A 23687-nucleotide genomic window follows, 5' to 3' on the forward strand; every position below is an offset into this window, starting at 1 on the left:
GAGGTGACTGCCTTTGCATGCCAAAGCTTATTTTACTGCCTTACAGAGCAACGAAGCCCAGAAAAACATTTTTAACTTGCACTTTGCTCCCACACATGCGATTTGCGTGTTAACGTAAACCTCCACTGGGTGGAAAGCATCCCATTAAAGACTCCTGGGAAAGATGAGCCCAGCCCTTGAAATCAGAGCTAATTTGGGGGATGAAGGAACACTACACATCAAGCCGCAAGAAGGAAAAGAGTGATACGCAGTCAGCAGCAGTCATCTTTACTATGGACCACAGGAGATCAGAAAAATAACCTTGTTAACAAGAGACCTAGTGGCTAACAAAATGTCATGCTATAGGACATACAAGAGAGGCCAAGCACAATCACCAGAACAAAACGGCAACCGAGGAGGAAAGGAAACCCCAGGGTGGTGTGCAGGGTGTTGCAGTAGATGCCCTATAGCAAACCTCTCGTGGTGGTATCAACACAGCAGTGTGCATGGCTGTGTGTGCATGGGGCTGGCTGCGTGGCTTCCTTTTGCCTTTAAAACAAGTCAAAGGGTCTTCATCTCTTACACAACTCCAGTGTCTCTAGCACAATTATTATTAAATTTTTCAGGAAAGAAAGAAAAATATAATTTTGTTCCAAGAACTATGTGCAAGAATTGTTTCTCCAGGTACAGTGAAAGTAGGGCAGATAGGAAAACACCCTTCTCAGTGCTGTCCTTGTGACTCCTGCCCTCTCCTCATTGTCACCACAACCATCCCCAGCAATCCTCTGTGGCTTTGCCTTCAGTGAATCCCAAACAAGGCTTTTCAGAAAAAGAAGAAAGGAAAAAAAAAGGTATTGCTGCTTCTTCTTGTAATATTTTTCCTCTCTCTCTCCCCCCCCTTCCCCTTAAAAATGTTTACTTTCAAAAATTCCATTCCTGCAGAGATTCCTCCCAAGCTCTGAGGTCTCCGCACTCCACCCTCCTCTTCTGCAGTCAGAAAAACTGAGTCTTGATGTCTCTTTGGTTAAAAAAAAAAAAAAAAAAATAACACAAACAAATAACACACAGCCCAGTATGATCCCATTCCACCCCGCGGACGCCTGATGAGAGGGTGTCTGTGGAAGAAGGAAGCATCAGAGACGAGCTGTCTGCTCTCTGGAAGCTGAGGTCCCCACGCCGCCTGGCCGGCTCTCCTCCTCTCATACGGTGGTCGCTGGCCCAAACTGGAGAACCAGAGGGGATGTCTCCTTGATCCGGACATAGAACCGCCCCTCAGGCCAGCTAGTTTGGAGGGACAGAGGCAAGAAGTCATCGGGAAGCCACCGCTCACTCTCGTCGGAGGCGAACACCAGTCCAAAATGCTCCAGCTGCTCCTCGCCATAGCAGAAGGCGGCTGAGCCACCTAGCACGCCACGGGAGATGTCGTTCATCTCAAGCACCACCAGCTTCACCACCTCCCCAGCGGACGTCTGGCTGGTGATGTGCAGCTGCGAAAAGAGAAAGGTGGGAGAGAGGGATGGTAAGGGGAAGGAATGAGGAGGAACTGGGGGCCAGAGACAGTACACAGTGTGTCCTACAGCAGTGATCATTAGGGTGGAGGAACAGCTGTCCCAGTGGTGCCCAGTGAGCAGACGGCAGCAGCCCAGCGTGGAGCCATGGGCACACTGTGCCTGGGGACGCCTGGTGTGCTGAGGCCCAAACTCATGCACATTTTCTTGCCTCCACTGCACTCTCTGAGTCCTTACAGCTCAACTCTTGCACGTGTCACCTATGGCCTGCCCGCTCGGCTCAGGCTGCCTCACCGTCCCATTGCCTGTGGCCGTAGAGGGATAGTCCCAGCCCTGCTCCTGGCACCATGGAGGGATCTGAATAAAGTCCCTCTCGTGAGCAGGATCCAGACTGTCAGACCAGCTGAACCACAACAGCTCTGCCAAACTAGTGGTGCTGAGCTGTAGCCTCTTTGGGAAGTGGTGCTAGTTTTCATCCCATTCACAAGCTTGGGGTTCTCCCACCAACAGCTACCCTCACTCTCCCTCTCCACTTCCTTGGGGACTGCCTTCTGGATCCCAAATACGGCCGAGAAAATCTGGTCTCTGGCTGTTAACGACTGTCGGGAGCCCGCTACTTGACTTCAAAGGCCCTAAAGCAGGACATCCATCCTCGCCCGGGCAAGGCGACGGTTTCCTTTGGCACATCCGTAAGGGCTTGCGGAGCACCGCGAGCAGTGCCCCGGCAGGGTGGTCCGAGCCCTCGGCCCACGTGAACCCTGCCAGCTCCGAACAATCATCACAGGGCTCAGCTGATTTACGCCAGCGGAGGAGCCTTTCCTTTGAACTGGGCTTTCTTTGAGAAGAACATCGTAAAATGCTTTCAAGCAGGCGTGTCCAGAGCTTTGCAACTTCAAAAGCCACGTGGGCAGTCCGCCAGGAACCCGAGGGCTGCGCTTCAGTTGCATAGAAATCTATGGTAATTTCTCAAATGGAAAATAAATACTGCGAGTCAGATTCCCCTCTGCTTCTAATGTCCCTGCTGGGTGCGGAGAAACCGGCTATCAAAACTCCCCAGCAATAACACCTATCATCCCGTCAGCTCTGTCCTTCCTCTGCCATTTTCTGGGCAGGCTGCTCTCAGGCTGCTCCATCAGCCTCGGCTCTGGGCACTGGGAATGTTGGAAGGGAAATTTCAACAGGGGAAGGAGCTTCTTGGCTGGGAGCAAAGGAGATGGCAGAGCCAGAGGGGCACCTGCCCGAGATGCATGGCCTGGGGGGGTCTCCTCCATGGGGGATCCCACCCAGAGCAGGCGAGGGTGATCAGAGCTGGGGGTCAGCTCTCAGCAGCAAAGCCCTCGCACAGAGGAACCAGGTTGGACAGCAGCTCCAGTGGACCCCAACACCTGCAGCAAGGAGGCAGCTTTGTCTGCTCGCCTTCACAGGCTGGAGACAAGCAGCTCCTGCTCTCCCTTCCCCAAAGGCACACAGGGCTGGAGCAGGGGGAGCACAGACCCCAGGGAGGGGAGGCTGTGGAAGAGTCGGGGACAGGGCAAGGGGGTGATGGCTGGATTTTGGCTGGGGGGCTGATGTGTTTGAACACCAGGACATGGCAAGGGAAACCCATCAATGTGACCTTTGCTCACTGCCTGCCCATGCTGGGTGGCACTAACCTACTGTCAGCTGCTGAACCATGGACCGAGAGCTGAACCACAGCTCCACTGCCTTGTCCCCCAAAAATACCCTACCCCTGGTCCTGGCTCACCCCCTCTGCAGAAGTGTCTATTGGCCTGCAGAGCCACGTGCCCCATCCTGCACTGCTGGGAGCCTCATCACTACTGCAGGTACGCAGGGATGCAGGGATGCAGGGCAGGAGTGCTGCAGGTCTCCAGGGGACCTCACCCCCTGGACGGTGGAGGATGGAGAAGGCAGTGCCAGGTGAGGGACACATGAGGCCCTGCTGCCTGCCTCCCCATCCTGCCAGCCCTTTCCATCCAGGCATGGCAGAGCTGCAACACTGCCCTTTGCAGGCTCCGGTACCTTAACACTGGTCTCTTTGGAGAGTCCGGTTTCGTACTGAGGGCAGACCCACAAGGTGACAGAGCCCGGCTTCTTCCCTCTGTCGGCCAAGCACCCGGGCTGCTCCGGCTGCTCCTGGAAGTTCTGAGTCCACTCAGCTGAGCGCGTCCGGAAGACGGGCTCAGAGCCCTGCCCGCCCTGGCTGCGCTCAGGGCTGGGTGTCGAGCCAGTCCCCAGCCTGAGCTGGCCACAGTGGCCCGTGGTCCTGCTCTCCGTCGGGGAGCTATCAACGGAGCCGGGGCAGGACTTTCTGGACACCTGGCAGAGTGGTTTGGGGAAGTCCAGGCTGCTGGTTCGAACGCAGTATGCCTGTCGCTTCTCTGTGATGCGCAGCAGCTCAATCTGTCGGCTGGGCAGGACAAAGTCGCTGTCGTAGATCTCAGGGGGTGGCCGGGGCTCCTCCGGTGGCGGTGGCGGTGGTGGTGGTGTCTTGAGTTCATGGGTCTGCAGGACATCTGGAGCGCTGTCACGGAGGGTGTGGGCAACTCTTCTGCTGCAGCACTCGGGCCCCGAGGATGAGTATACCAGGTCGAGCTCCTTGGGGCTCTGTGCCCTGCTGGAGTCGTAGTCACTGTCGGTGGCCAGGAACACCTCCGAGGAGCCCTCCTCATCCGACAGCCCATGTGAGTCTGCAAGGGGTGTAAGAGAAGCAAAGAGGGGCTTAGCTTTGCTGTTAGCAACCCCCGCTGGGGTTTGCACCAGATGGAGCCTAAGTAAGTCTTCAAGCATTTAATCCCTTGCTGCATACCTGTGCTGCACTCACCAAGGCACAGGCAGAGTAGGTCCTGCCCCAACCAAGACTGACTGCCCTGTCCGTACTCCTGACACTGGCCCTGCCTGCACCCCCCTGGAGCAGCCAGCCAGATCAGCGCCCCTGACCCCCCCGAGCACGGGCAGCCCTCTGAGCCCACCTGGCAACAGCTTTGCGAAGCCAGGTCCTTACCAGAGTTGAGCTTACGGCTGGTCTCTGGCGAGGGTGCTGGGGAGGGAAGGTAGTCGAGGTGGGATGAGGTGGATCGGGTTTTCTCCTTCATTGCACCTCCAGCTTCGCTGAGGAAGCCGCTGAGAGACACCCCGCAGGAGGGCTGCTTGTACCGGGCGTGTTGCAGGGCATCCATAATCCAACGCATCTCACGCCATATCTCCTCCATTTGCTGCCAAAATAGGAAATGAAGGACGCCTTTCAAAAAGCAAACAACAGCAACAAAAAAGCCCCACAGCAAAACACAGCCTCTCCACACACACCTTTCCCAAGACGTAAAAGCTTCGAGGGAATCCCTGAGTCAGGAAATCCCAAGAAAGTCCTCTCAGGTGGGAAGATGCTGCTTCAACCACCAGCAGCTGCTGGTTCAGCAGGACCTGCCTGCTGCAGGCAGGGGTGCTGGGAAAGGGGGTAGTGTGGGGTGCTATTTCACACATCCATCCCAAAATGCACTCCAGGCCCTTTCCTAGCAAGGTGGGGACCTGCAGAGCAGGAGCCTCCAGCTCTCTAATCAGTATTTTTAATGTGATCACTGCAGTAAGTTGCTCGACAAAGCCCTGCCTGCTGCTGCCCATCTGCCACGTCAGAGAAAACCTACAGAGTCACAGCCACCAAGATCAGGGAACAGCTCTGGTGCGGATGTTCCTGCAGCTCTGCCAGGGCATGACTGTCCTGCCCATGTCCTGTGGGCACCTTTGAGCCTGACTCCCTCCCAGCGCGCTCCCACTCCGTATACCTGGATGTAGTCCTGAACCTGCTGGTGCCTCTGCTTTGCGGTGGAGAGCTCGGCGTCGGAGAAGGCCTCCCTGAGGCTCTGCTGAGAGAGGAGCGACTCCAGCTCCAGGAGAGCAGACACCTGGCAGTACTGCGTGATGAACTCCCGGTCGTAAGTGAAGAAGTGGACTGGGGAGAGGAAAAAAGAGAAGGGGGAATGAAAAATATCAGGTCCCTTGCTGTGGATGCCCTACAGGCTCCTCCCTGCTCACTCAACACAGGAGGAGGCAACGCTGTCCTCTAGCCTACCTGGACAGCTCTCAGTATTCCCCTCCATCCCGCCTCTCCTAGGGGAGGAAGCCCACCCCACTGCCTGTACCAGCTTTTGGGAGGTTTCAGAGGATAAGGAGACCAGTAAGGTTGGGTTTTGGCATTCCTTCTCCTCACCTAGCTCGAAGATCTGCAGTGGCAGCGTGAGGAAGCCAGAGCGAGGGGTGTAGGGGTTGTTCTGGCCTGGAGCAGTGCAGACATCATCCGACGGAGGCAGCAGCAGCAGGAAGGAGACCTGGCCCCCAAAGTCCAGCACCTCTTGGCTGTACAGACGGAAATCTTTGGCCTGCAAGAAGACACTGCAGGTAAAAGCTGCAAACATCACCTGGTGGGCCCTCCACCAAGTCCTCATCCACAGAGGAGTCCTCAGGGACCACCTTCAGCCAGGGGACACTGCTGTTTCAGCACACAACCAGAGGCTCCTTGCTTCTGGCATCATCTGCACATCTCCCTTTCTCTTATTTCTCCTAAAACTCTCTAAACTACTGGTCAAAGTCACTATGACAGGGTCTCCGAGAAGAAGTGCCACCAGCAATGGCCTCAGCCCTGCTCAGAGAGGTTCCCTCTCAGCTGCCCGGCCAGAAGCATGTGCCTGGCACAGGGGCTGGTGGGCACCTTCCCAGTGAATACTTGGCACAGTGGAGGAGGGATTTCTCCCCATGCAGTCTGGCCCTGGGGGTTCCAGCTCCATCCCACCACTGGCCAGGGACCATCCTGCTTTGGAGGGGCAGAGTTGGGCTGTTTTAGTGCTGCAAGGGCTGAGCCCAGGACCAGACCACATGGCAGGCAATAATGAAAACCCAGATTCACCATCCTTGCTTTGGAGGTACAGGTGAGGGTAAGACAAACACCTCCTGTGGATGCTGTCTCTGGGCAGGCAGATGCTTCCGATGCTGGCTGTCCACCACTTGCCTTCTGTTTGCATGGGACTGAAATCTCATTGATGCTTCAGGCCCTCGAAGAAGGACCAGCGGCTGTGGTACCTTGCCTGCTGCATGGCTCCTTCCCATCCCTCCTCCCCAGACCTTGGCACCTGCCCATACCTCTTGCAACGGGATGTTGACCAGGGTCATCAGCTCCTTGATGGCCACTTGGAGCTCCTGAAACAAGTGATTCTGGGAGGTCTCAGCCTCTGGCTCTGCAGGAACAGGCTCCTCCACGCTGGCCATCTTCTGCATCCATTCCCACTCCTCCCTGGAGAAGGGAGAGACAGACATGTGAAGGAGGGACCAAATTGCTATGAGAGCTGTGTTGGGTCAGCTGTTCCTCCCCCAGCACCACAAGGGATGCGGGAGCTGCAGAGGTAGAAGTTGACCTTAGTTTGCTCCAGCTCCAGGCTACCCTGCATGGCAGGCAGCAGGGTGGAGAGGGAATATTACGCTGCTGCCAGGAGCCCAAGAACAGAAGCAGGTGATGGGTGTTCTTAGGCTGGATGGGACAGAGGAGCCTGGCTGCCCCAGGGGAGCTGCCCTGCAAGCCCCACCTGGAGATATTGGGGTTGGAGCGAATCTTGACGTGGCACAGGATGTTGGGGAGCCGCTCCGGCACCAGCACTCGGATCTGATCCACGGCGCTGCAGAGCTTCAAGTAGCCCAGGTAGAGGCCCGGGGAGAGGGCATGGCTGCTCCGCTGGTGGTATGCCAGCTTGTCCTGAGGAGAAAGGATTGCCTGCTGGATTGAGCAAGCCCTTGCAGGGGGGCTCTCTCCTGCCCTGGTGCTGGCTGCTGTGGCGCAGCCAGCCCAGCCAGCAGAAGGGGAAGCAGCAGAACAAGTACAATCCGGTGCTGCTGGGATGAATCTGGCACCAGCCTGATGCCTCCCCTTGAAGCAACAGGATTTTTGCAGGCTGCTTGTGCTCTGCTCCCCCTCTGCCTACAGCCAGAACCAAACTCTCGGTGGCCTGGGCTCTGCCATGGCCTTTCCTGCCCAAGGGGTAGCAGGGCCGCTAGTGTTCCTGCAATGGGGCCCACTGCAATCCCTTGCTGCAACGGCACCTGGACGGAGATCAGCAGCGTGTCCAGAGCGGTGGGCTCCTCTGGGGAGGACACGGACTTGCGGCTGGTCTGCAGCTTGCAGATGGGAACCCAGCGGACACTCTCAAAGGTCTGGTTGGTCTTCACCTCCTTCAGGGTGACAATGAGGATGTTGCCCTGTTTGTCTTTGACAGGCTCAAAGAAGACCTGCCCCAGGTCCTGGATGCCCAGCAGCCCCTGCGTGATGGGGTGGGAGAGCAGGAGAAAGCAGATTGTCAGGGGACATCCTCAAGACACACTATTCTGTGGGTCTGAGCAGCTGGGATGTGACTGGCTACCAGCTACCTGCTGGCAAGCAGTCTGCTGGGCAAAGCACCCACCAACAGCCCCCAGCCTCTCTGCTCGAGATTGCCACGAAGCCTGACACCTCATTGCCCCCCACAGCCTGGGTCTTGCCAGGGAGGACGAGGCACCCAGTCCTGTCGTGGTGAGCTGCAGGTAGGACTGGCACGTGCTGCTCCCAAGGGACCCCAGCCCACAGTGCCCCCCCAAAAGCACTCGCTCCTCCCCGAGGCCCACCCTCACCTGCATTTGCGAGATGGCCAGCAGCATCTTGAAGCGTGTCTGCAGGATGCAGGAGCAGGACGACTGGGAGACAGTGACACACTGCCGCAGCCACAGAATCTCATCCCACATGCACGACACCTGCAGCACACAAAAGAGTTGTCACCACTGGCCGACGCTGCCTGCAGCTGGTTCACGCAAAGATGTTTTGGGGAAATCCATTTGCCTTTGTGTTTGAGCTGGGTTAGGAACGTGCATGGGCATATATCACCTCTTAGCAGGGGTGTGATTTCCTGTGCCACAGGCACCCCAAGATGCCTCCAAAGCCTGTACCTGAGGGAAGCGCCATGCTGTGCCCACCCAGATATCTGTCTGAGGGGGGGTCTGAGACTTGCTTAAGTTTGAGTAGAAGATAGCCAAGAGAAGGAAGGAGAAGATAGCCTCTCCCTCAGTAGATAAGGATGACCCAGCAGAAGATTTTGGCCCTGAGCTGCTCACCTGCCCTTTCACTAAGCCTACTGACAGTGGAGACCAGGCAGAAGCACAGCACCCTGCACATCCTGCTCAGTACAACAGAGGCAGAGCTTCCATGGCAGGATGCTGTGCTGAAGCAGTTAAACAGCCAAGAAGTTGCTGGCATCCTTGTGGAGAGGCAGCACCCACCCGTCATGGCACGCAGCCTGCCCAGCACGGCACCGGTCCATCGCCCACCCCTTGCGGCACGCAGCCTGCCCAGCACAGCGCCAGGCCATCGCCCACCTTTGGGCTTCCAAGGACTAGGGTGGGAACGCTGTTCCCCTGGTGGGTTCTCGGCCCATGCTGAACCCCAGAAAGCCGCAGCCAAGCCCCAGTGCCCAAAGGGCAGCAACGGTGCATGATGCCCGCTCAGCTCACCCTGGCACTTCCAGGCTGTGACCGGCCCTTGGCATCGCCCTGCCCCATGGAGCCCACAAGGCTGACGGCACAGCGGAGGTCCTGGAGGCAACGCCAGGAAGCCCAGGAGTTGCCAAATGTTGTGTTGTCTGGTGTGAGTAGCTGAAGTAGCTTGTGCTCACTTTGTGCACATGGGGTGGCCCCCGGTGCTGCTCCCAGCCCTGAATCAGACCCAGACTGCCCTGGCGAGAGCCCCACAGCACCCCATGCACGACAGGCACTGCTGCCTGTGCAGGCAGCACCAGGGAAGATGCTGCAATGAAGGTGCTCTGCAGATTGTGGTGGCCATCATCTCAGCAGCATCCCGGGTGGTGGCCAGGCAGACAGAGATGTGTCAGGAGACACACTGCTGCCATGCCCCAGCGCACAGCACAGGGGCCCTGGGCCACCCACCTTTGTGAACCAGAGAAAATCCTGCATGAGCAGGCAAGAGTAGGTGTCATCGATCTCCACCACGGGGATCTGGTCTTCATGGGTCACCAGGATGTTGTCGTCCTTGTAGAAGATGGCTGTCAGGTAGAGGCCCCTGCATGGGAGGGAAGACAGACTTCAGTGTCACCCCCAGACGCCAGCTTCATTTACCAAAGAGTCTCTCTCCTGAGGACAGAGAAGACGCCCTGCCCCAGGTCTGAGCACCTCTCCAACAGTGTGTGGCAGAAAAGTCACACGGCCAGTACAGGAGAAGGAACAGGAACCCAACGCTGCCAGCAATGCCAGTCTGGCTGATGCCACAGCTGATGCCATGGCTGATGCCCAGTCAGCACAAGGGAGGGCGATGGGGCCAGACCTGTGCGGGAGACATGCTGGGGTGCCTGGAGGCCAAGCATGAAGATGGGCAGTGGGAGAGTGGTGGGGTCTAGAGGAGGGTGGGGTGTTGGGTGATGCTTGGAGATGGTGCAGGGATTGGGGTACAGGCGCAGCTCGGCCAGTCAAATGGAAACACCAAGAAGAAACGTTTGATTTCTGGGCAATGGGATTCATCCCCACTGACACCACAAGGTTGTTCCAGGCAAGGACCCATCTCTGAGCACCCCCAGCCCCCGTCTTGCAGGCACGGCTCCCGGCTGCACCCAGGATGGGCACCTCTATGGCCCCGCTGGGAGAGTGGCTCTCCACCACCCTGCGCACCAGCCTCTCACCGCTTCAGTGTCTTGAGAAACTTGCTGCCGGGGTGGAAGAGGTGCTTGAGGCTCTTGGAGACCGAGTGCTTCCTGCTTTGGGGCTGGTTCTTGCAAGGCTCTGGGGAGCAGAGAGCAGAGGTTGCTGCAGCAAGAGATGAAGAGCTGCACTGGCAGCCCGTGGCACAGCATGCCAACCCGGTGGGAAGGCTCTGCCAATGTTTCCACTGCCTGAGCTGTCTCCCTGCTATGCTCATCCATGGGATAGACCTATTTCTGGTACCATCCCAGCCCCATGGACCACATCACAACCCTGGAGGGCCTGGATGGGTTCCCACATCCCAGCTTCCCCACGGCGCTACGCCCTGTACTCACCGTGGCAAACGCAGTGCTGATGGACAGTCTTCACTTGGCTCAGCAGGTGGTCCAAAGCTTCAGCTTGCCCCCTTCGCCGTGGGGCCCGGCCGTCATACTCCCGCCAGTCTATGGGGGACAAACCAGCATTACTCCCAGCACCCCTTGGCCTGGGGCAAAAGGGGTTCCTGTCCTCTCTTCCTCATGGCATGTCGCCTCCTGGCACCCCACCCGGGTGTCCCACAGGCACAGCATGGCACAACATGGCATGACAGCAGTTGTGGGTGCTGAGCACCTCTGGGTGGGCTGGGCTTTGGGAGATCCCTTGTTTTGTGCCACTCTTCCCAGGAGCACCCCAGCTCTGCACAGCACCCCATGGCCACTGGTCACCCCACAGCACAGTGGGGACACGGCAGAAGGAAAGAACAAGGTCCCGTCTGTTGCTGCTGCACTTCACTGGCCTTAAAAAATAAAATTCTTTCCAGTGTCTTCCTCCAGGTCTTCCCCAGAGCTGCAGCTTTCTCCAGGCAAGTGCTGAGAGCTGGGCTCACCTTGGCAAACACATAAATAAGCTGTTCTGCCAGCTCCACCCGTTGTAAGACAGCAGCAGGACCGGGAGCGGGGCTGGGGACCCGCCGGCGCTTCTATATTAGCTTTACATTAATTGCTTTAAACACCCCCTGTGTCCTGCCTGCTGCTGTTTTCCATGGAAAGTTCAGCTCTGTTAACGTTGGCTGGGGCTCACCACTATTTTTAGGAACTTTAAAAACACCCAGGGAGGTGCCTGACTATATTCTGCTGGGCCAGGGTTCTTTACTGAAGGGAGAAATATTAATGGAGATAAAAATAAATAAAGCCCACTCATGTCTGATTCACTTCAGCTGCACTCTGTATCGATGCCACATGGATCTTGGTCACGGAGAATGTAACCCATGCAGGGTTACCGTGCCATCGCAAAGGGGATATAAAGTGGGTGCAAACATGACCAACACCCGCTGCCAGGACAGGGTAAAGGCAGGGCAATGCAACAGGCTTGATATATTCATATACATGCAAATGTATTTTTGCATCTTTCCATACCGGTGGTAGAGTGCTTGTGTATCTGCACCTAGAGCGATGCACGGTGCCTGCACACCTCTGGCCCTATTGCTGTTCACGTGCTGCCAGACCCGCACCTCCACCTGCACGTGGTGCATTCACCGCTCACATGCAGCAGCATGCATGGCCCCTCGCTGCTTGTGAGCGTGGTGGCAGGGAACTGCGTGCCCACGGCCCTGCTGCCTGCTCGTCGAGACAGGCTCAGCCTCCCCACGTGCACGTGGAGCTGCTCCTTACACATCCGATAGTGCCGATCCCATGGCTCTGCCATGTGGCAGAGACCTGTCTTGGGACCGGTGATGAGAGGCAGAGGCCACCTCGGAGCCCACTCAGCCCTTTGGGGCTGCTCCTTCCAGTTCAATTCTCCTGGCCTGTCCCCCCTCAGCACTCTGGGGTGCCTTGTGTGACTTTGGATGGCTTTTCCCCTCCTGCTTGCCCTGGTCCCACTGTGGAGAGGTGAGTGCTGGCAGTCCAGAGCTGGTCTCTGGTGGGGCTCATGACCCCATCCCAGCTCAATGCCAGGGAATGCAGGTCCCTGGGGCTGGGCTGGCTGGGCGAGAGCATGTGGTGGCACAGAGAGGGCTCCAGGCCCACTGCCACCCAGGCCTGGGATGGCTCTGAGCCCTGGAGGGGCACCTCCAGCAGCCGAGCTGGGGCATCCCACCATGTCACCCCTCACCATGTGCCAACAGTGGTTTTGCACAAGCTTGGCCACTTTGGGGCAGATGTCATTGAGGTGGTAAGGACTGACCCCTCCCAAAAGCTGCCCTGCGCTGTTAGAAACCTCTGCTAAAGAACCCTGGGAAGTTTTTCCTTCCCACAGAGGAGATGGCTGTATTGTTTTCCTTTTAACTGAAAAAGCAAAACATTCTCTCTCCTAGGTTCCTCCTTAGGATGAGTTGATCCAGGTGGTCTAAAATGGCTCAGCCTTTACAAGGCAGCCCAGAAAATTTCAGGTTGAAAAATTAATATTTGGCAAAACTCCTATCGGCTGGAGGCAGCATCCCGGACCCCCAGGCACAGCCTCCCTGCTTGGCTCAAGACTCCAAATGCTGCCTCTGCTCCTGGGTCCGCTGGACCCCATTGCAGCAGTGAGAGGGACCCCTGGATGGCACAGAGAGCTGCTTCCTCCCCCCACCCATCCTGCAGACGGTGCTGGCTCCTGTGGGCATTCCCAGTGGTACTTACTGGAAGGGATGGCGAAAGGGGGCACAGAGGCTTGTGGGGGACCCCAGCCCTTCATGTTGTAGGCAGACACCTGGACGTAGTAAGCCGTGCCCTGCAAGGAAGGAAGCCACTCTCAGCACATCAGTAGCTCTCCTGGCTCAGCGTGTGAGGGAAGGAGGGTCCCCCCCAGCTCAGTACACCAGTACATCACAAGGAATAGTAAACTGGGAGCTCACATCCCGAGTCACTGGCTCTGACCTTTCCCAGCTGTACAAAGCTCTTATCAGACACTAGAGAACCCCCATGGCCTGGGTGGGTGGTTTTGGGGGGGAGGCAGAGGAAGGATGGGACACTGCAAATGCCTCTTGCCAGAAAATGTTACGGCCCCGAAGACACGGGGCTTCTGCAGCCTGGAGGGACGGGGTGCTGCCTTTCCACTGGGACGTGCAAGGATCTGACCCCTGGGGACAGGGAGCTGGCCCAATGTTGTTGAGGGCTTGTGGCACAGCGACAGTGATTAAAGGCCTCTGATTAAAACTCAGTCAAGCTGCCAGATGTTGCAAGGCCTCCAGGCACTCATGAAGGCGGACAGGAGCCTGCGAAGCAGCTCTGAAAGCATGATTGATGGGCTCCAGCCAGCTTCTTGCAGCGGCGCTGCTCTGGGCTCCACTCAAGCCCCGTCCTGCCACACACCAGGGCAGCTCTCCCACCCCAGTGGCTCCTGGGCTCTGGCAGCACTGCCTTGGCTAACGCCCTGTAACTGCATCGAGGGCTTTCCCTGCTCCTCCAGCCAGTGGTCCCTGCCTGCCTGCCCTGGAGCCTCAGCGCTGCGCCTCGCTGGGGCAACCCCGACCATCCCAGCATCTCCCGGTGTTCCCATCCCAAGCTCCATCCCACCGCAGTCCCCATCCTGCCCCATCTCCCCCACACTGGTCCAGTGTGTGCCGGGGACAGGACAGCAGTCCCCGTGGAGGGGACAGCTGACAGGCAGCATGGCCCCTGCAGTTCTCAGGGAGATAAAACAGCAGGAAGCCCCAGCCCCAACCAGCCCGTGACCTTGCCAAGCTCCCGGAGATGGAGACAGGGCTGGTCCCCCCTCTCCAATGAGCGACAGGACTGGTGCAAGGGGTCGATCTGTGCAGGTGGCAGAGGAACAAGCCACTGATTTACTGCCCAGGAGGAACACGGGTGGGGATGGGAGAGGGGTGGGGGACAGAGGATAAATCAGGCGTTCAGTGAATGGACCCATTCTGCCTTTCACTCGGGAGTCCCCAGGCACCCCGTGTCAGGGGTTTCCCCATTGCCAGGGTGGCCACGGCTGTGCAGGGACAGACAAATGCGTCTCCCAGCCCCACACTCTCAGCTCTGCCCATAGGCTGTGCTGAACATGACATGCACCACGGCGCAATCCTATTCTTCCTGCTCAAAATGACACCCCATCCCCTACCTGCATCAGCTGCAGGGAATGACCCCATGGGCTGCACCGTGGTCAGCAGCTTTTCCCAGCCATGGGCTCTCCCCCTGCAGCCCAGACCCCTGTGGGGCACCCCCAGAGCTCACCGACACCAGCCCCCGGATGGTGAAGTGCAGGTTCTTCAGCTTGTCAATCACGGCCTCCCCGAGCAGTGGTGAGAAGGTGGGGGAGCAGCTCCACTCCACTGAAAGAAAAGACCCCAATGTGCCCTGTGGCCCTGGAGCAGGCACAGGCTACCAGGGCTGGCTACAGTGTGTCGGGGCCAGCAGGTGCAGAGAGACCATGGGCAGCACCAGAGCTGGAAGGAGCTGAGCAAAGGCAGGGGAGAGGGGGAACTGCAACAGTGGGGACGGCACAGGGAGCTGCAGCCCTCCTCATCAACCTACGTCAGGCAGGGTCAGCACCCGCAAGCAATGAGTCAGGAGTTGGGGATGGAGGAAATTCTCCTAGAAGCCAAAAATATCTGGTTTAAGTGAGTGAGGGGCGCCGGAACAGCAGGATGGCAAAGCCCTGCCCTGTGCAGGACAAGGCTGGGGTCAAACAAGCCGCACTCTGAGTTTTGCCATGGTGTGGTCCAGCTTGGACCGTTTGGGTGGCAGCTGGGTGGTATCACAGTGTGCAGCCCTGGCTCCCCCACACTCGAGTGCAAAGGCAGCTTGATGGGGGCTCGGCAGCACTGCTCATGCCCCTGGCATGCTGGTGTGCTACGTGCGGGCTCAGCACCCCAGCACACCCCCTCCAGCACACCTGAGGTGTTTGCCATGGCCGCGTGTCCCCCAAACTGGTGTGGGGATCCTGGTGCTTACCTTTGTACTTGGTGACAACGGCTGAGTTGACGCTCAGGGGCTCCCAGAAGGTCACCTGCACCGAGGAGCTGCTGGCCACGGAGAGGTGGACATTGGTGGGGGCATCTGGCACTCCTGGGGACAGAGAGCGCAGGGACCACTACAGCGAGGACGGTCACTCCGAACCCCTCAGTGTCCCTCCTGAGCCTCCCCCTGCACCCAGGCACACATTCCTGGAGCGCTCACCCTCTGTGCACCCATACAGCGAGCCCTGGTTACAGGGTGTGGGGATCCTCTGGCAGGTGCTGGTGCAGCCCCTTGCCTGGACTACACACAGCCCAGCTCCTTCCCCAGCACGGGGGCTGCCCCCCCGTCCCCCCAAGCCCTCCTGCGGGCACTCACGGGCATGCTCAAACCCTGCCTTCATGCGCTTGTAAAGCCGGTATCGCCACTCCCAAGCCTTGAGCTGCTTTTCCTTCTCAGAGCAGTCGGCGTTGGGCGCTTCGTTCACCACCTGCGCTGTCAGCTCGTTGACGCGCTGCTCCGCTTCTCGCACCAGTGTGGAGAGATGCAGCGAGCGGCTCTCCAGGCTCACAACTGTGGGTTGGGTGGGCATGGCCATGGGTCCCAGGAGGGGAGCCAGGAGGAGGGAAGAGAAGGTGGTTAGGACAAGCCCAGGCTCTGTGGCACCAAGTCCCTACCCCAGGACCCCATCCCCTCCTCTGTGTCCTGCTCTGGCGCTCACTTGAGTGCATGGCTCCACTCAAGCCCCTGCTACAGCCTGCACTGAAGGCTGCTACAGCTTTCCCAGAGCCCAGTGACTGCCTCCCCACCCACACCCCACTGCCTGGGGTGTCCCACTCCACCAGACTGGAGACCCAGGTGATGGGCATGGCATGGCTCCCCCACACCAACTCACAGTGTGGGCTCTCCTTTGCTCCTGCCTGCAGCAGGGCCCTGGCGATGGGGGTGTTGTTGGTCATGATGGCGATGTCCAGGGGCAGCAGCCCCTCACTGTTGGGGGTGTTGAGGTCTAGTTCCTCGGGGCTGTATTGCTTCAGCAGCTCCTGGACCCTGTCTAGGTCCTGCAGCTCCACGGCCTCAAAGAGGGCAGCATTGCTCTGGAACTGGACAGAGGGAGAAACACAGGTTGGCTGAGCATGAGGCAACCTCCTCCACTCCACCCAACACCCCAGCCCTTCACCAGCACCCCACAAACCCAAACAGGGTGGGATGCCCTGGTCCCAGAGGCTTGGGAGCATTGTCCCTTTCCAGACACAGCCAGATGATGCTGAGCAACACTCAGACGAGCTCCAGCTGAACCTGCTGCAGGGCAGCTTCACTTAACACACTCTTAGGCTTCTACCCAGGTGTCAGCATCACCCACGCACGGACCCTCCATCCCCGTCTTCCCAGCCACGGCAGCGCTGGATGGAGCCAGTGGGCACTGACCAGGTAGGACTTGCGGAGCTTCTCCTTCTCGCCCCGTCCCGCCAGGCTGCCCTCGTCGAAGGATGTGTAGTTGACTCGAAATTTTCCCGACAGGTTTCGGTAGAGCCTCTTGGCTGCATTTGGTGAGGAAGGGCCCGGCGGCTTCCTGGCCTGCGCCAGCTGCAGGTCCCGCATCTGCTGCGTCATTTTAGGGGAGGATGACCTGGGAAAGAGCAAGGAGGTGTGAGAAAATGTGCCAGAAAGGCAGAGGCATATCTGCAGCATCAGGACTGAGGCACAACCCAGGAGAGCCAGAGCAATGCCAGGGGAGCACTGATGTTAGAGGCTGCAAGGCAGATACCAGTGCCAGCAATGCCCTCACCCATCTGTTATCAGCTGAGGCCAGTCCATTCCTCCTCCTCCTGGCTGCTGATGGCCCTGCTGGGTCCCCAGGGGCTCCTACAAACCCTGCAGGTGAGACATTTCCTTCCAGACCCAAGGGTCAGTCTGGTGCCACACTGCCCTTAAGCCTGGATGCCCCAAGCAACCTCAGGCTCAATTGCTCAGCTCTGCAACTGATCCCCATCCATCAGACCAGGGAAGCCTCTCCTTACTCCCAGTTGCCACCATCCAGCTCCTACAGAAATGGGCTGCCCCATCCAGGGCTGTCCAGATCTCCTTGGCAGTGGGGGCTGCAGGGACAGACAGCCCCCCAGCGCCATGCTGGGTGAGTGCTGCCCACCATGAAGTTGGCTTGGGATGACCTCGTGCACCCTCTCCACATCCATCCTTCCAGCAGGAATCTGTCTCCTGCACTTATCACTGTTCTCAGTCCTCTGGTACGTGACTTTCCTCTGAGTCTTTATTCCAGCAAAGGGCACCCTCTGAAAGCAAAGTGAGAGCAGGCAATGGACAAAAGGCTACTTCTAAGGACAATGCCAGGCTCTGATGGGGATCAGTGACCCCCAATCTCCTGCTCACCAGCAGACCCAGGCTCCATAGCTGCTCCTCACCTTCTCCATCCACATTGATTAACCCACAAAATCTTTTCTCTACTCTGATTTTGATTTATACTTTAAACAACCATGATAAATATGTACAAGTCACTAGGAAACTGACATTTTTTCTTGGCTTCACAGAAGGGGAGCTGCCCCTCTCCCTGCAGCTGTGACCCTCATGTCCCACCTAAGACTCCATCCCCACTGGGCAAAGTCCCCGGTTTCAGTGTGAGTGTGGCCTCACTGCTGCATGGGCTTTTGCTCATGAGTCATCCCTTACAGCACTGAGGGTTTTCACTGGCGTCAAACATCTGATCCCCTCCTTGCCGTAGCCCGTGGCACAGTTCCCAGACAGGAGCAACAGGTCTAAAGAGCATTTAGCGCAACTATGCTTAACACAGTTTCTCTCAGTTTTGACCTCATACCCCTGTGTATAAGGTCAGATATTTAGGGGTAAGGTCTTCTCCATATCGCTTTATTGGTTAAATATCAAGCAAGGGGTAAGCGTGATAAGAAGCGTGACAGTTGTCTAGAAGGTCATGCCAAAATGCTACTGCGAGGCTGTGCCTGTGATGATGATGTTTATAAAGCCATCATCAGGAGGCAGGATATTAATAACAACCTTGCTATGTGCTCTTCATCGTCCTGATTTCAGATTAGGCACAGTGGGCTGCAGAAGGCCTTTAATGATTTTACCTTTTATTACTGTGATATTTAAAAGCGGAAAATGATGGGGAGGTTGGCTCCTGCCAATCACTCATCTCACTGGCTTCAGCCTACAGATTTAGAGGTCTCGAGCATGGCCCAAGTTGCAGTGACAAGTTGCTGCCCTGGATTCCTCCAGGGATGGGTGCTATCTGAATGTTGGGCTTTACAGACTGGACAGACAGTGAGCATCAGCCACGTGAGCTTCAGGTGTCAAGACACTCCTAAGCAACCTTGTGGAGGTTGGTGAGATCTGTGCAGCAGGGTCCTGCCCGTTCTGGTGGGGAGGACGGGGAGCAGGTCTCCACCAGGAGGGCATCACCATGGGGGGAGAGACCTGCTCAACACAGGGAAGGGCTGGAGAACCAGCCCTGGGCTCACTGGGACCTACCCAGCTCTGGACACAAGAGTCCTCAGCTTACAGCTGTGGCAGCCCAAGCACACTGTGTTTCATCATGGGCATGGAGCAGCTCCTGGCACGGCCACTACTGAAGGCTTCTCATGCCAAGGGCTCCACACACAGCACATACAAGCCTCTACAGATGGCAAGTACAAGATCCCAGATATCAAAGGAGCAGAAAAGCATCACACAGCTCTGCTGTCACTGGTGGACAGAAATTAAGAGAGAAAAGCCATCCATGGCTGTGCAGGCAGGGCACTCTGGCAACCAGGAAGGCAGGTCCTGACCCACAGACCAAGCCCGAGAAGCAAAGTGCTATTTCACATACTTAGGAAAGAGAAATAACCAACTCAAGAGACTCTCCAGCAAAACCTTGCCCTTTCTCTTTTAAGACCTCGCTGCTCCCCAGTCTTCCTCTCTTCACCTCCAGCTGCTGCTCGGAGGTGAAGATGGCTCCTCTAGCAGGCTTGTCAGCAAGATGCCTAATTCCTGTGGTTCCCCTTCATCCAAGGAGGCAACAATGCTCTCCCACATCAAGAAAGCAAGGAAGACCCCAAAAGTACCTCTCTGGAAGCTGGAGTAGATCCTGTTGTAAGAGATCCCTGCTCCATCCATGCCTGCAGAATCAAGGTTTAAAAAAGGAGTGGTGCTTTGGAGCAAAAGCACGTTTTCTGCCAATTAAAATATATGGCAAATGACCCAGTACAGGCAGACTGCACAATTTGGAGGAAGTTCTCTCAGAGATGGTAGAAACAGAGACGACACAAAGAAATTTCTCACTATTTTCCCTCATCTGATTTGCTTTTAATGAGAAGAGATGGAAATTATTCAGAGCTCAGGAGTGAGTGAACATCTATCTATATTAAACCGGCTGCCCCAAAGATAAAAGAGTTTCCTGCCCTGTGGTTATGAGTCATCTGGACTCAGTGAAATAGTCTTGATTTATCTAGAGCTAAACTTTGCAGTGGAGCAACTGATAGCTGAAAACAACACCCACAGATGTCGTGCCCTCAAGGTATGACCAGCCAACACCAGCTCTTCCTGATGGCAAAGCCCCATCCTGCAGGGAGGAGGTCCCACCTCCTCTGCCTTTCTGACTTCAGTGCATCCGAACTAGATTTATCTCAACCACAATCAGTTTTTGTTGCTACCTACCTACTGCAAACACCACAGCAGGGGATGGGTACTTTGCCTGCCCTAGCAGTTCAGTTTTCTGGCCGTGTGATGTGTTTGTGACCATCAGGGAGGTGGTGTGGACATCAATGTCATAAATCCACATACCAGCAAACTCCATCACCCTCTCCATGGAAAGGCTGAGGTTCTGTGAAAGGATGAGTTAGGGCTGGCCAGACTCATCTCATGAAACCAATGTAATCAGGACTTTTTTTTAAAAGCACATGAGGATGGATGTGCATAAGACAACTTTATCCTTCCTTCTACAAGGAACACAAGAAAATCCACTGAGTAAGTTTATAACATTGTGGTTTCTGCATATTCTAGGTTTTAAAGTTTCCAACACTGAATATCTTGGCCTAGTAAACAGTGTTAATAATTGTTGTAATTATACGATTTTAAGTGCATTTTGTTTAAGGGCGTAGCCTCGCTGAGCCTCCAGTGGAGAACCAGTCCATGTCAGACAGGGCTGCTCCCTCCCGCTGGCGGAGCCCAGACCCTGGGCTGGCTGGAAGGAGCCCTGCCCACCCCGAGCCCAGCAGGACCCGGCTCTCCTTCCCCAAGCACCCACAGGGATGGTACCACCAGACATGCAAACCCCAGGGTGACTTCATCCTCCCTGCCACCATGCACTTCCATCTCAGGGACAGAGGCTGGAGGTACGTGGACAAGCAGGCAATGACCATCCTGCCCAGAGCTCACCTGACATGGCTCTTGGGGACCATGGTGGCCATCCCATGCCACCTCCCACCAGTGGAAGCCTGGGCTGTGACAAGGCTCATGTGCAAGCAATGCTGTCACTGGTGGCAATGGCCTTCCAGCCAAAAACCGAGGCTGCCCAGTCCCTGCCACCCCCCATGCCAGCCGTGAAAAGTATTAGCTCATGGATGCCTGCCTGTGCTGGCAGCGAGAGGGCAGACACCAGCCCACAGTGGCAGACATGAGATCAGCGCCCTGCTCCTGTCCTCGGGGTCGGTGTGGGTGGCTGTCACCTTGAGAAGCTGCTCCCCACTGTCTGCAGCCTCATGCTGCAGAGAGGGAAGGCACGGGGCTCTGTGCACGAGAAAAAGGGAACCCAAAGGATGGAGAAGGAAAGGTGTCAATGCTTTGAAAGGACGAGGCTTGGGGTGGGAGAAGGACTGGGTCCTTGCAGAGCTCGTTGTAGCCTCGTGGTGCTGTGGATGTCAGCGGTCTGTTAGCACAAGCTGCTAAGGATGCTTTCCTGAACTGTGATCCAATTCAGTCCATAGTGTTATCCAAAAAGTGAACAGGCAAGGGATAGGAGAAGCCTAAAAAACAGTTATCAGGGAGAGCCAACCCAACCCAGCCATTGTCATGCCAAACTGGGAGCTTGCATCAAGAGATCAGCTGGCAAGATCAACATACAGGCTGTTTCCAAAGCAATCTGAGCGTGAGGGGTCTGTTCTCATTTGAGCACACTGGGCCATGCTCACCCTTGGCACGCGCAGGAAATCCCACGCTATAGCTACAAACACTCAGGCACCAAATACTCTACAGCAGAGTCCACTCGAGCTCCTAAAACACAAAGGAGCTCCTCTCGGCTCATGGGGACATGAACCAGAAGCGCAGTGTCCAGCATGAAGAGGAGCTGCTGATGCACTCACATGTTCCATTCTTTCTGCCTGAGTATAAGCAATTTTTCAGGACTGGGGAAATCAAGGCTGGATCCAAAATGGAGCACGAGTAGGGGAGTCCTTCCAAAAGAGTGAGATTTCATAACCCCCCAAAAGGCACACTCAAAGCTAAGACAAAATGCCATGCAAAGCAGCAGGCCTCGTGGGAGCAGCCTGCATACCAGTTACCCATCCCAAGGTGTATGGACCTCAAAGGTATTTAAATACTGTGTGGCAACCTGGCCATGCAAAGATGAAGCTAAACACTTCTGCTCTGTGGAAACATCTGCGTGCCTGGAAAATGGACTTGCTTATTGAAACCTAGGTCCAGGGAAAGGCACCAAACCAGATCCAGGGCTTTGTTTGTTTCCTACAGATTTTCTCTTTTTTCCCCACTTGGCAAACCTGCTGGGTTTTGTTTTGAGTGGAGCCGAAACGAGCGTGTCTCTTTTGTTTAGCAATAACAACTAACTTATATAGATCCTGCTCCTGCCAGTACATTTTTGTTTGAGCTCCAGAAGCCCAACGCTATTAGCCCAGTGCTTGGAGGAGCTCAGCGTGGTGCAAGGCCAGGAGATGCTGCACAGCACCCAGGTTGCTGCAGAGCCTCCTGAGCATCAGACACCGGTTTGGCAACGCTGGCATGGCTGCACATTGTCTCTGCTGTCTCCATACCAGGCACACCACCATGCATGTAGGTGCTTCTTGAAGAGCTCACCACCCAAGGTAGCAGAGAGTGGACCCCATGGCCACACCGCCCACCGCATCATGGCATGGTATTGGCTTTGAAAGCTGACTCCCAGCAGCTCAGTACCTGAATAAGCTGAAGGAGAAGAGCACATCCTGGGTGAGATCTACGGCATTCACAGCCCTGCACCTCTGCAGGGGAAGAAGTGGAGGGTTCCCTTGTGGGAGAAAGAGGGAGTCAGTGTCATGCCTCACTGTCCAGGCTGTTCCCTGAATCAGGAGGCTTTTGCATCCCTTGGGGAACACGCACCCTGAGAGTGCAGCAGCTGCAGTGTGCGGTGAGGACCCCCGGGGACCAGCCCTCGCTCGGGTGCTGGAGGGGCCGTGGCAGCGGGGAAGCACACAGGATGGACACGTGACGTGTCACATCATGGGGCTGGTTGGGAAGTTGGCAGTGTCCTCCTGAGGCACAGCCATGTCCCCCGGTGCAGTACAGCAGGGAAGAGCCTGCCCGCACGGCTCGCTCCCACCACACCTCCCTTCTAAATCACAGGCTCTGAATCTGGGAGAGACGAAGACTTCAGGACTCCAAGAGAGGTTCGGAGCCAACCAAGTAGATCACTTGCTGACAGTCTGTGGAGGCCTCCCATAAAACACCCCATTTTTTTTCAGTATGTTTGGGGGAGGAAGGGAGCAGAGGCACTTGAGCAAATTCTGCTGCAGCATGATGTTGAGCCCAGAAGGAGCCTGTGGCTCAACCCACATTAAAATATGACCAAAATCAGACTTTCAGTTCCTCGGTCCACCGTGACAGTCTGCCATCACGGTGGGGCCTGCCGTCGCACACATGCTGCGGTCACAAAGCGGCACCGTCCTGGTCATGCCCACACATGCACATCCCTCCTGGGCAGCCCCTGCCCTGCCTGCACACACACCTCACTCAGCATTGTCAAGACACTGGGACACTTCTCCTTGGGGACTGCGCTAAGGAACGGTGTGCAGTGGCTGGCTCTCTAGCCAAGGCAGATGATGCTGACAGTACCACCAGCCCATGAGCACCAGCCCTGAGCTGCTCTGCCTGGCACAGCCTGGCTCCTGGCACCCCAAGCCATCCCTTGAGGGAGGGGAAACATCAAGTCTCAGAGGTTTACACAGGCTCTGTCTGCAAACCTGGGTCTGGGAGGAGATGCTGGAGGGGAAGAAGCAACATCCACGTAAGGCCCTCAGTTCTGCATCCCAGCCCAGCTCTGCTGGCTTCACTGTCTTCGTGAGGATTTACCCCAGCAGAAAAACCGCTTTTCTGCTTTTGCAATACCAAATTTCCATGGGGATCGAGCTAAATGGGTATGTGCAGTACAGACTGAGGGTGTCCCTGCCTGGAGGGGTTCAGGAGCCACTGCTTGGGGTGCAGCATCCCCCTGTCACCAGCACCACTTGTCCCTGGGGCACGTCCCAGTGCCAAAAGCCCCCAGTCCCTCCCCACCAGCATGGGCACTTGGGGATGCCAGATCTGCCGGCGGGAGCTCTGCTCAGCCCTGGGCTCCCACCTCCCAGTCAGGGTAAACCCTCCTCACTGGGCTCCCCACAATGCCAGCCTTTAATTGCTGCTTGACATTAAGTAT

The 23687-nt window shown here is 56.7% G+C and overlaps 1 protein-coding gene across 5 annotated transcripts in view; it reads right to left on the reverse strand.

Moving 5' to 3' along the window:
• Nucleotides 1-251: 251 nt before the first annotated feature.
• The window catches only part of LOC141930292 (ankyrin repeat and fibronectin type-III domain-containing protein 1-like), a 261254-nt gene continuing 237818 nt past the window's right edge, over nucleotides 252-23687 (reverse strand). For all 5 annotated transcript variants that reach the window (XM_074840948.1, XM_074840951.1, XM_074840947.1 and 2 more), the window contains 18 exons: nucleotides 16490-16691; nucleotides 15957-16164; nucleotides 15440-15634; nucleotides 15059-15172; nucleotides 14339-14436; nucleotides 12800-12890; nucleotides 10535-10642; nucleotides 10181-10280; nucleotides 9435-9567; nucleotides 8130-8249; nucleotides 7566-7781; nucleotides 7055-7221; nucleotides 6615-6765; nucleotides 5689-5857; nucleotides 5264-5430; nucleotides 4489-4699; nucleotides 3507-4174; nucleotides 252-1466 (listed from right to left, as the gene is read on the reverse strand). In XM_074840948.1, coding sequence (XP_074697049.1) covers nucleotides 1179-1466; nucleotides 3507-4174; nucleotides 4489-4699; nucleotides 5264-5430; nucleotides 5689-5857; nucleotides 6615-6765; nucleotides 7055-7221; nucleotides 7566-7781; nucleotides 8130-8249; nucleotides 9435-9567; nucleotides 10181-10280; nucleotides 10535-10642; nucleotides 12800-12890; nucleotides 14339-14436; nucleotides 15059-15172; nucleotides 15440-15634; nucleotides 15957-16164; nucleotides 16490-16691 — 3406 coding nt within the window. In that variant the 3' untranslated portion in view covers nucleotides 252-1178. The remainder of the gene's footprint in view (nucleotides 1467-3506; nucleotides 4175-4488; nucleotides 4700-5263; nucleotides 5431-5688; nucleotides 5858-6614; nucleotides 6766-7054; nucleotides 7222-7565; nucleotides 7782-8129; nucleotides 8250-9434; nucleotides 9568-10180; nucleotides 10281-10534; nucleotides 10643-12799; nucleotides 12891-14338; nucleotides 14437-15058; nucleotides 15173-15439; nucleotides 15635-15956; nucleotides 16165-16489; nucleotides 16692-23687) is intronic.

Source organism: Strix aluco, chromosome 15 (genome assembly GCF_031877795.1).
Source record: "Strix aluco isolate bStrAlu1 chromosome 15, bStrAlu1.hap1, whole genome shotgun sequence".
NCBI classification, from domain to species: domain Eukaryota; kingdom Metazoa; phylum Chordata; class Aves; order Strigiformes; family Strigidae; genus Strix; species Strix aluco.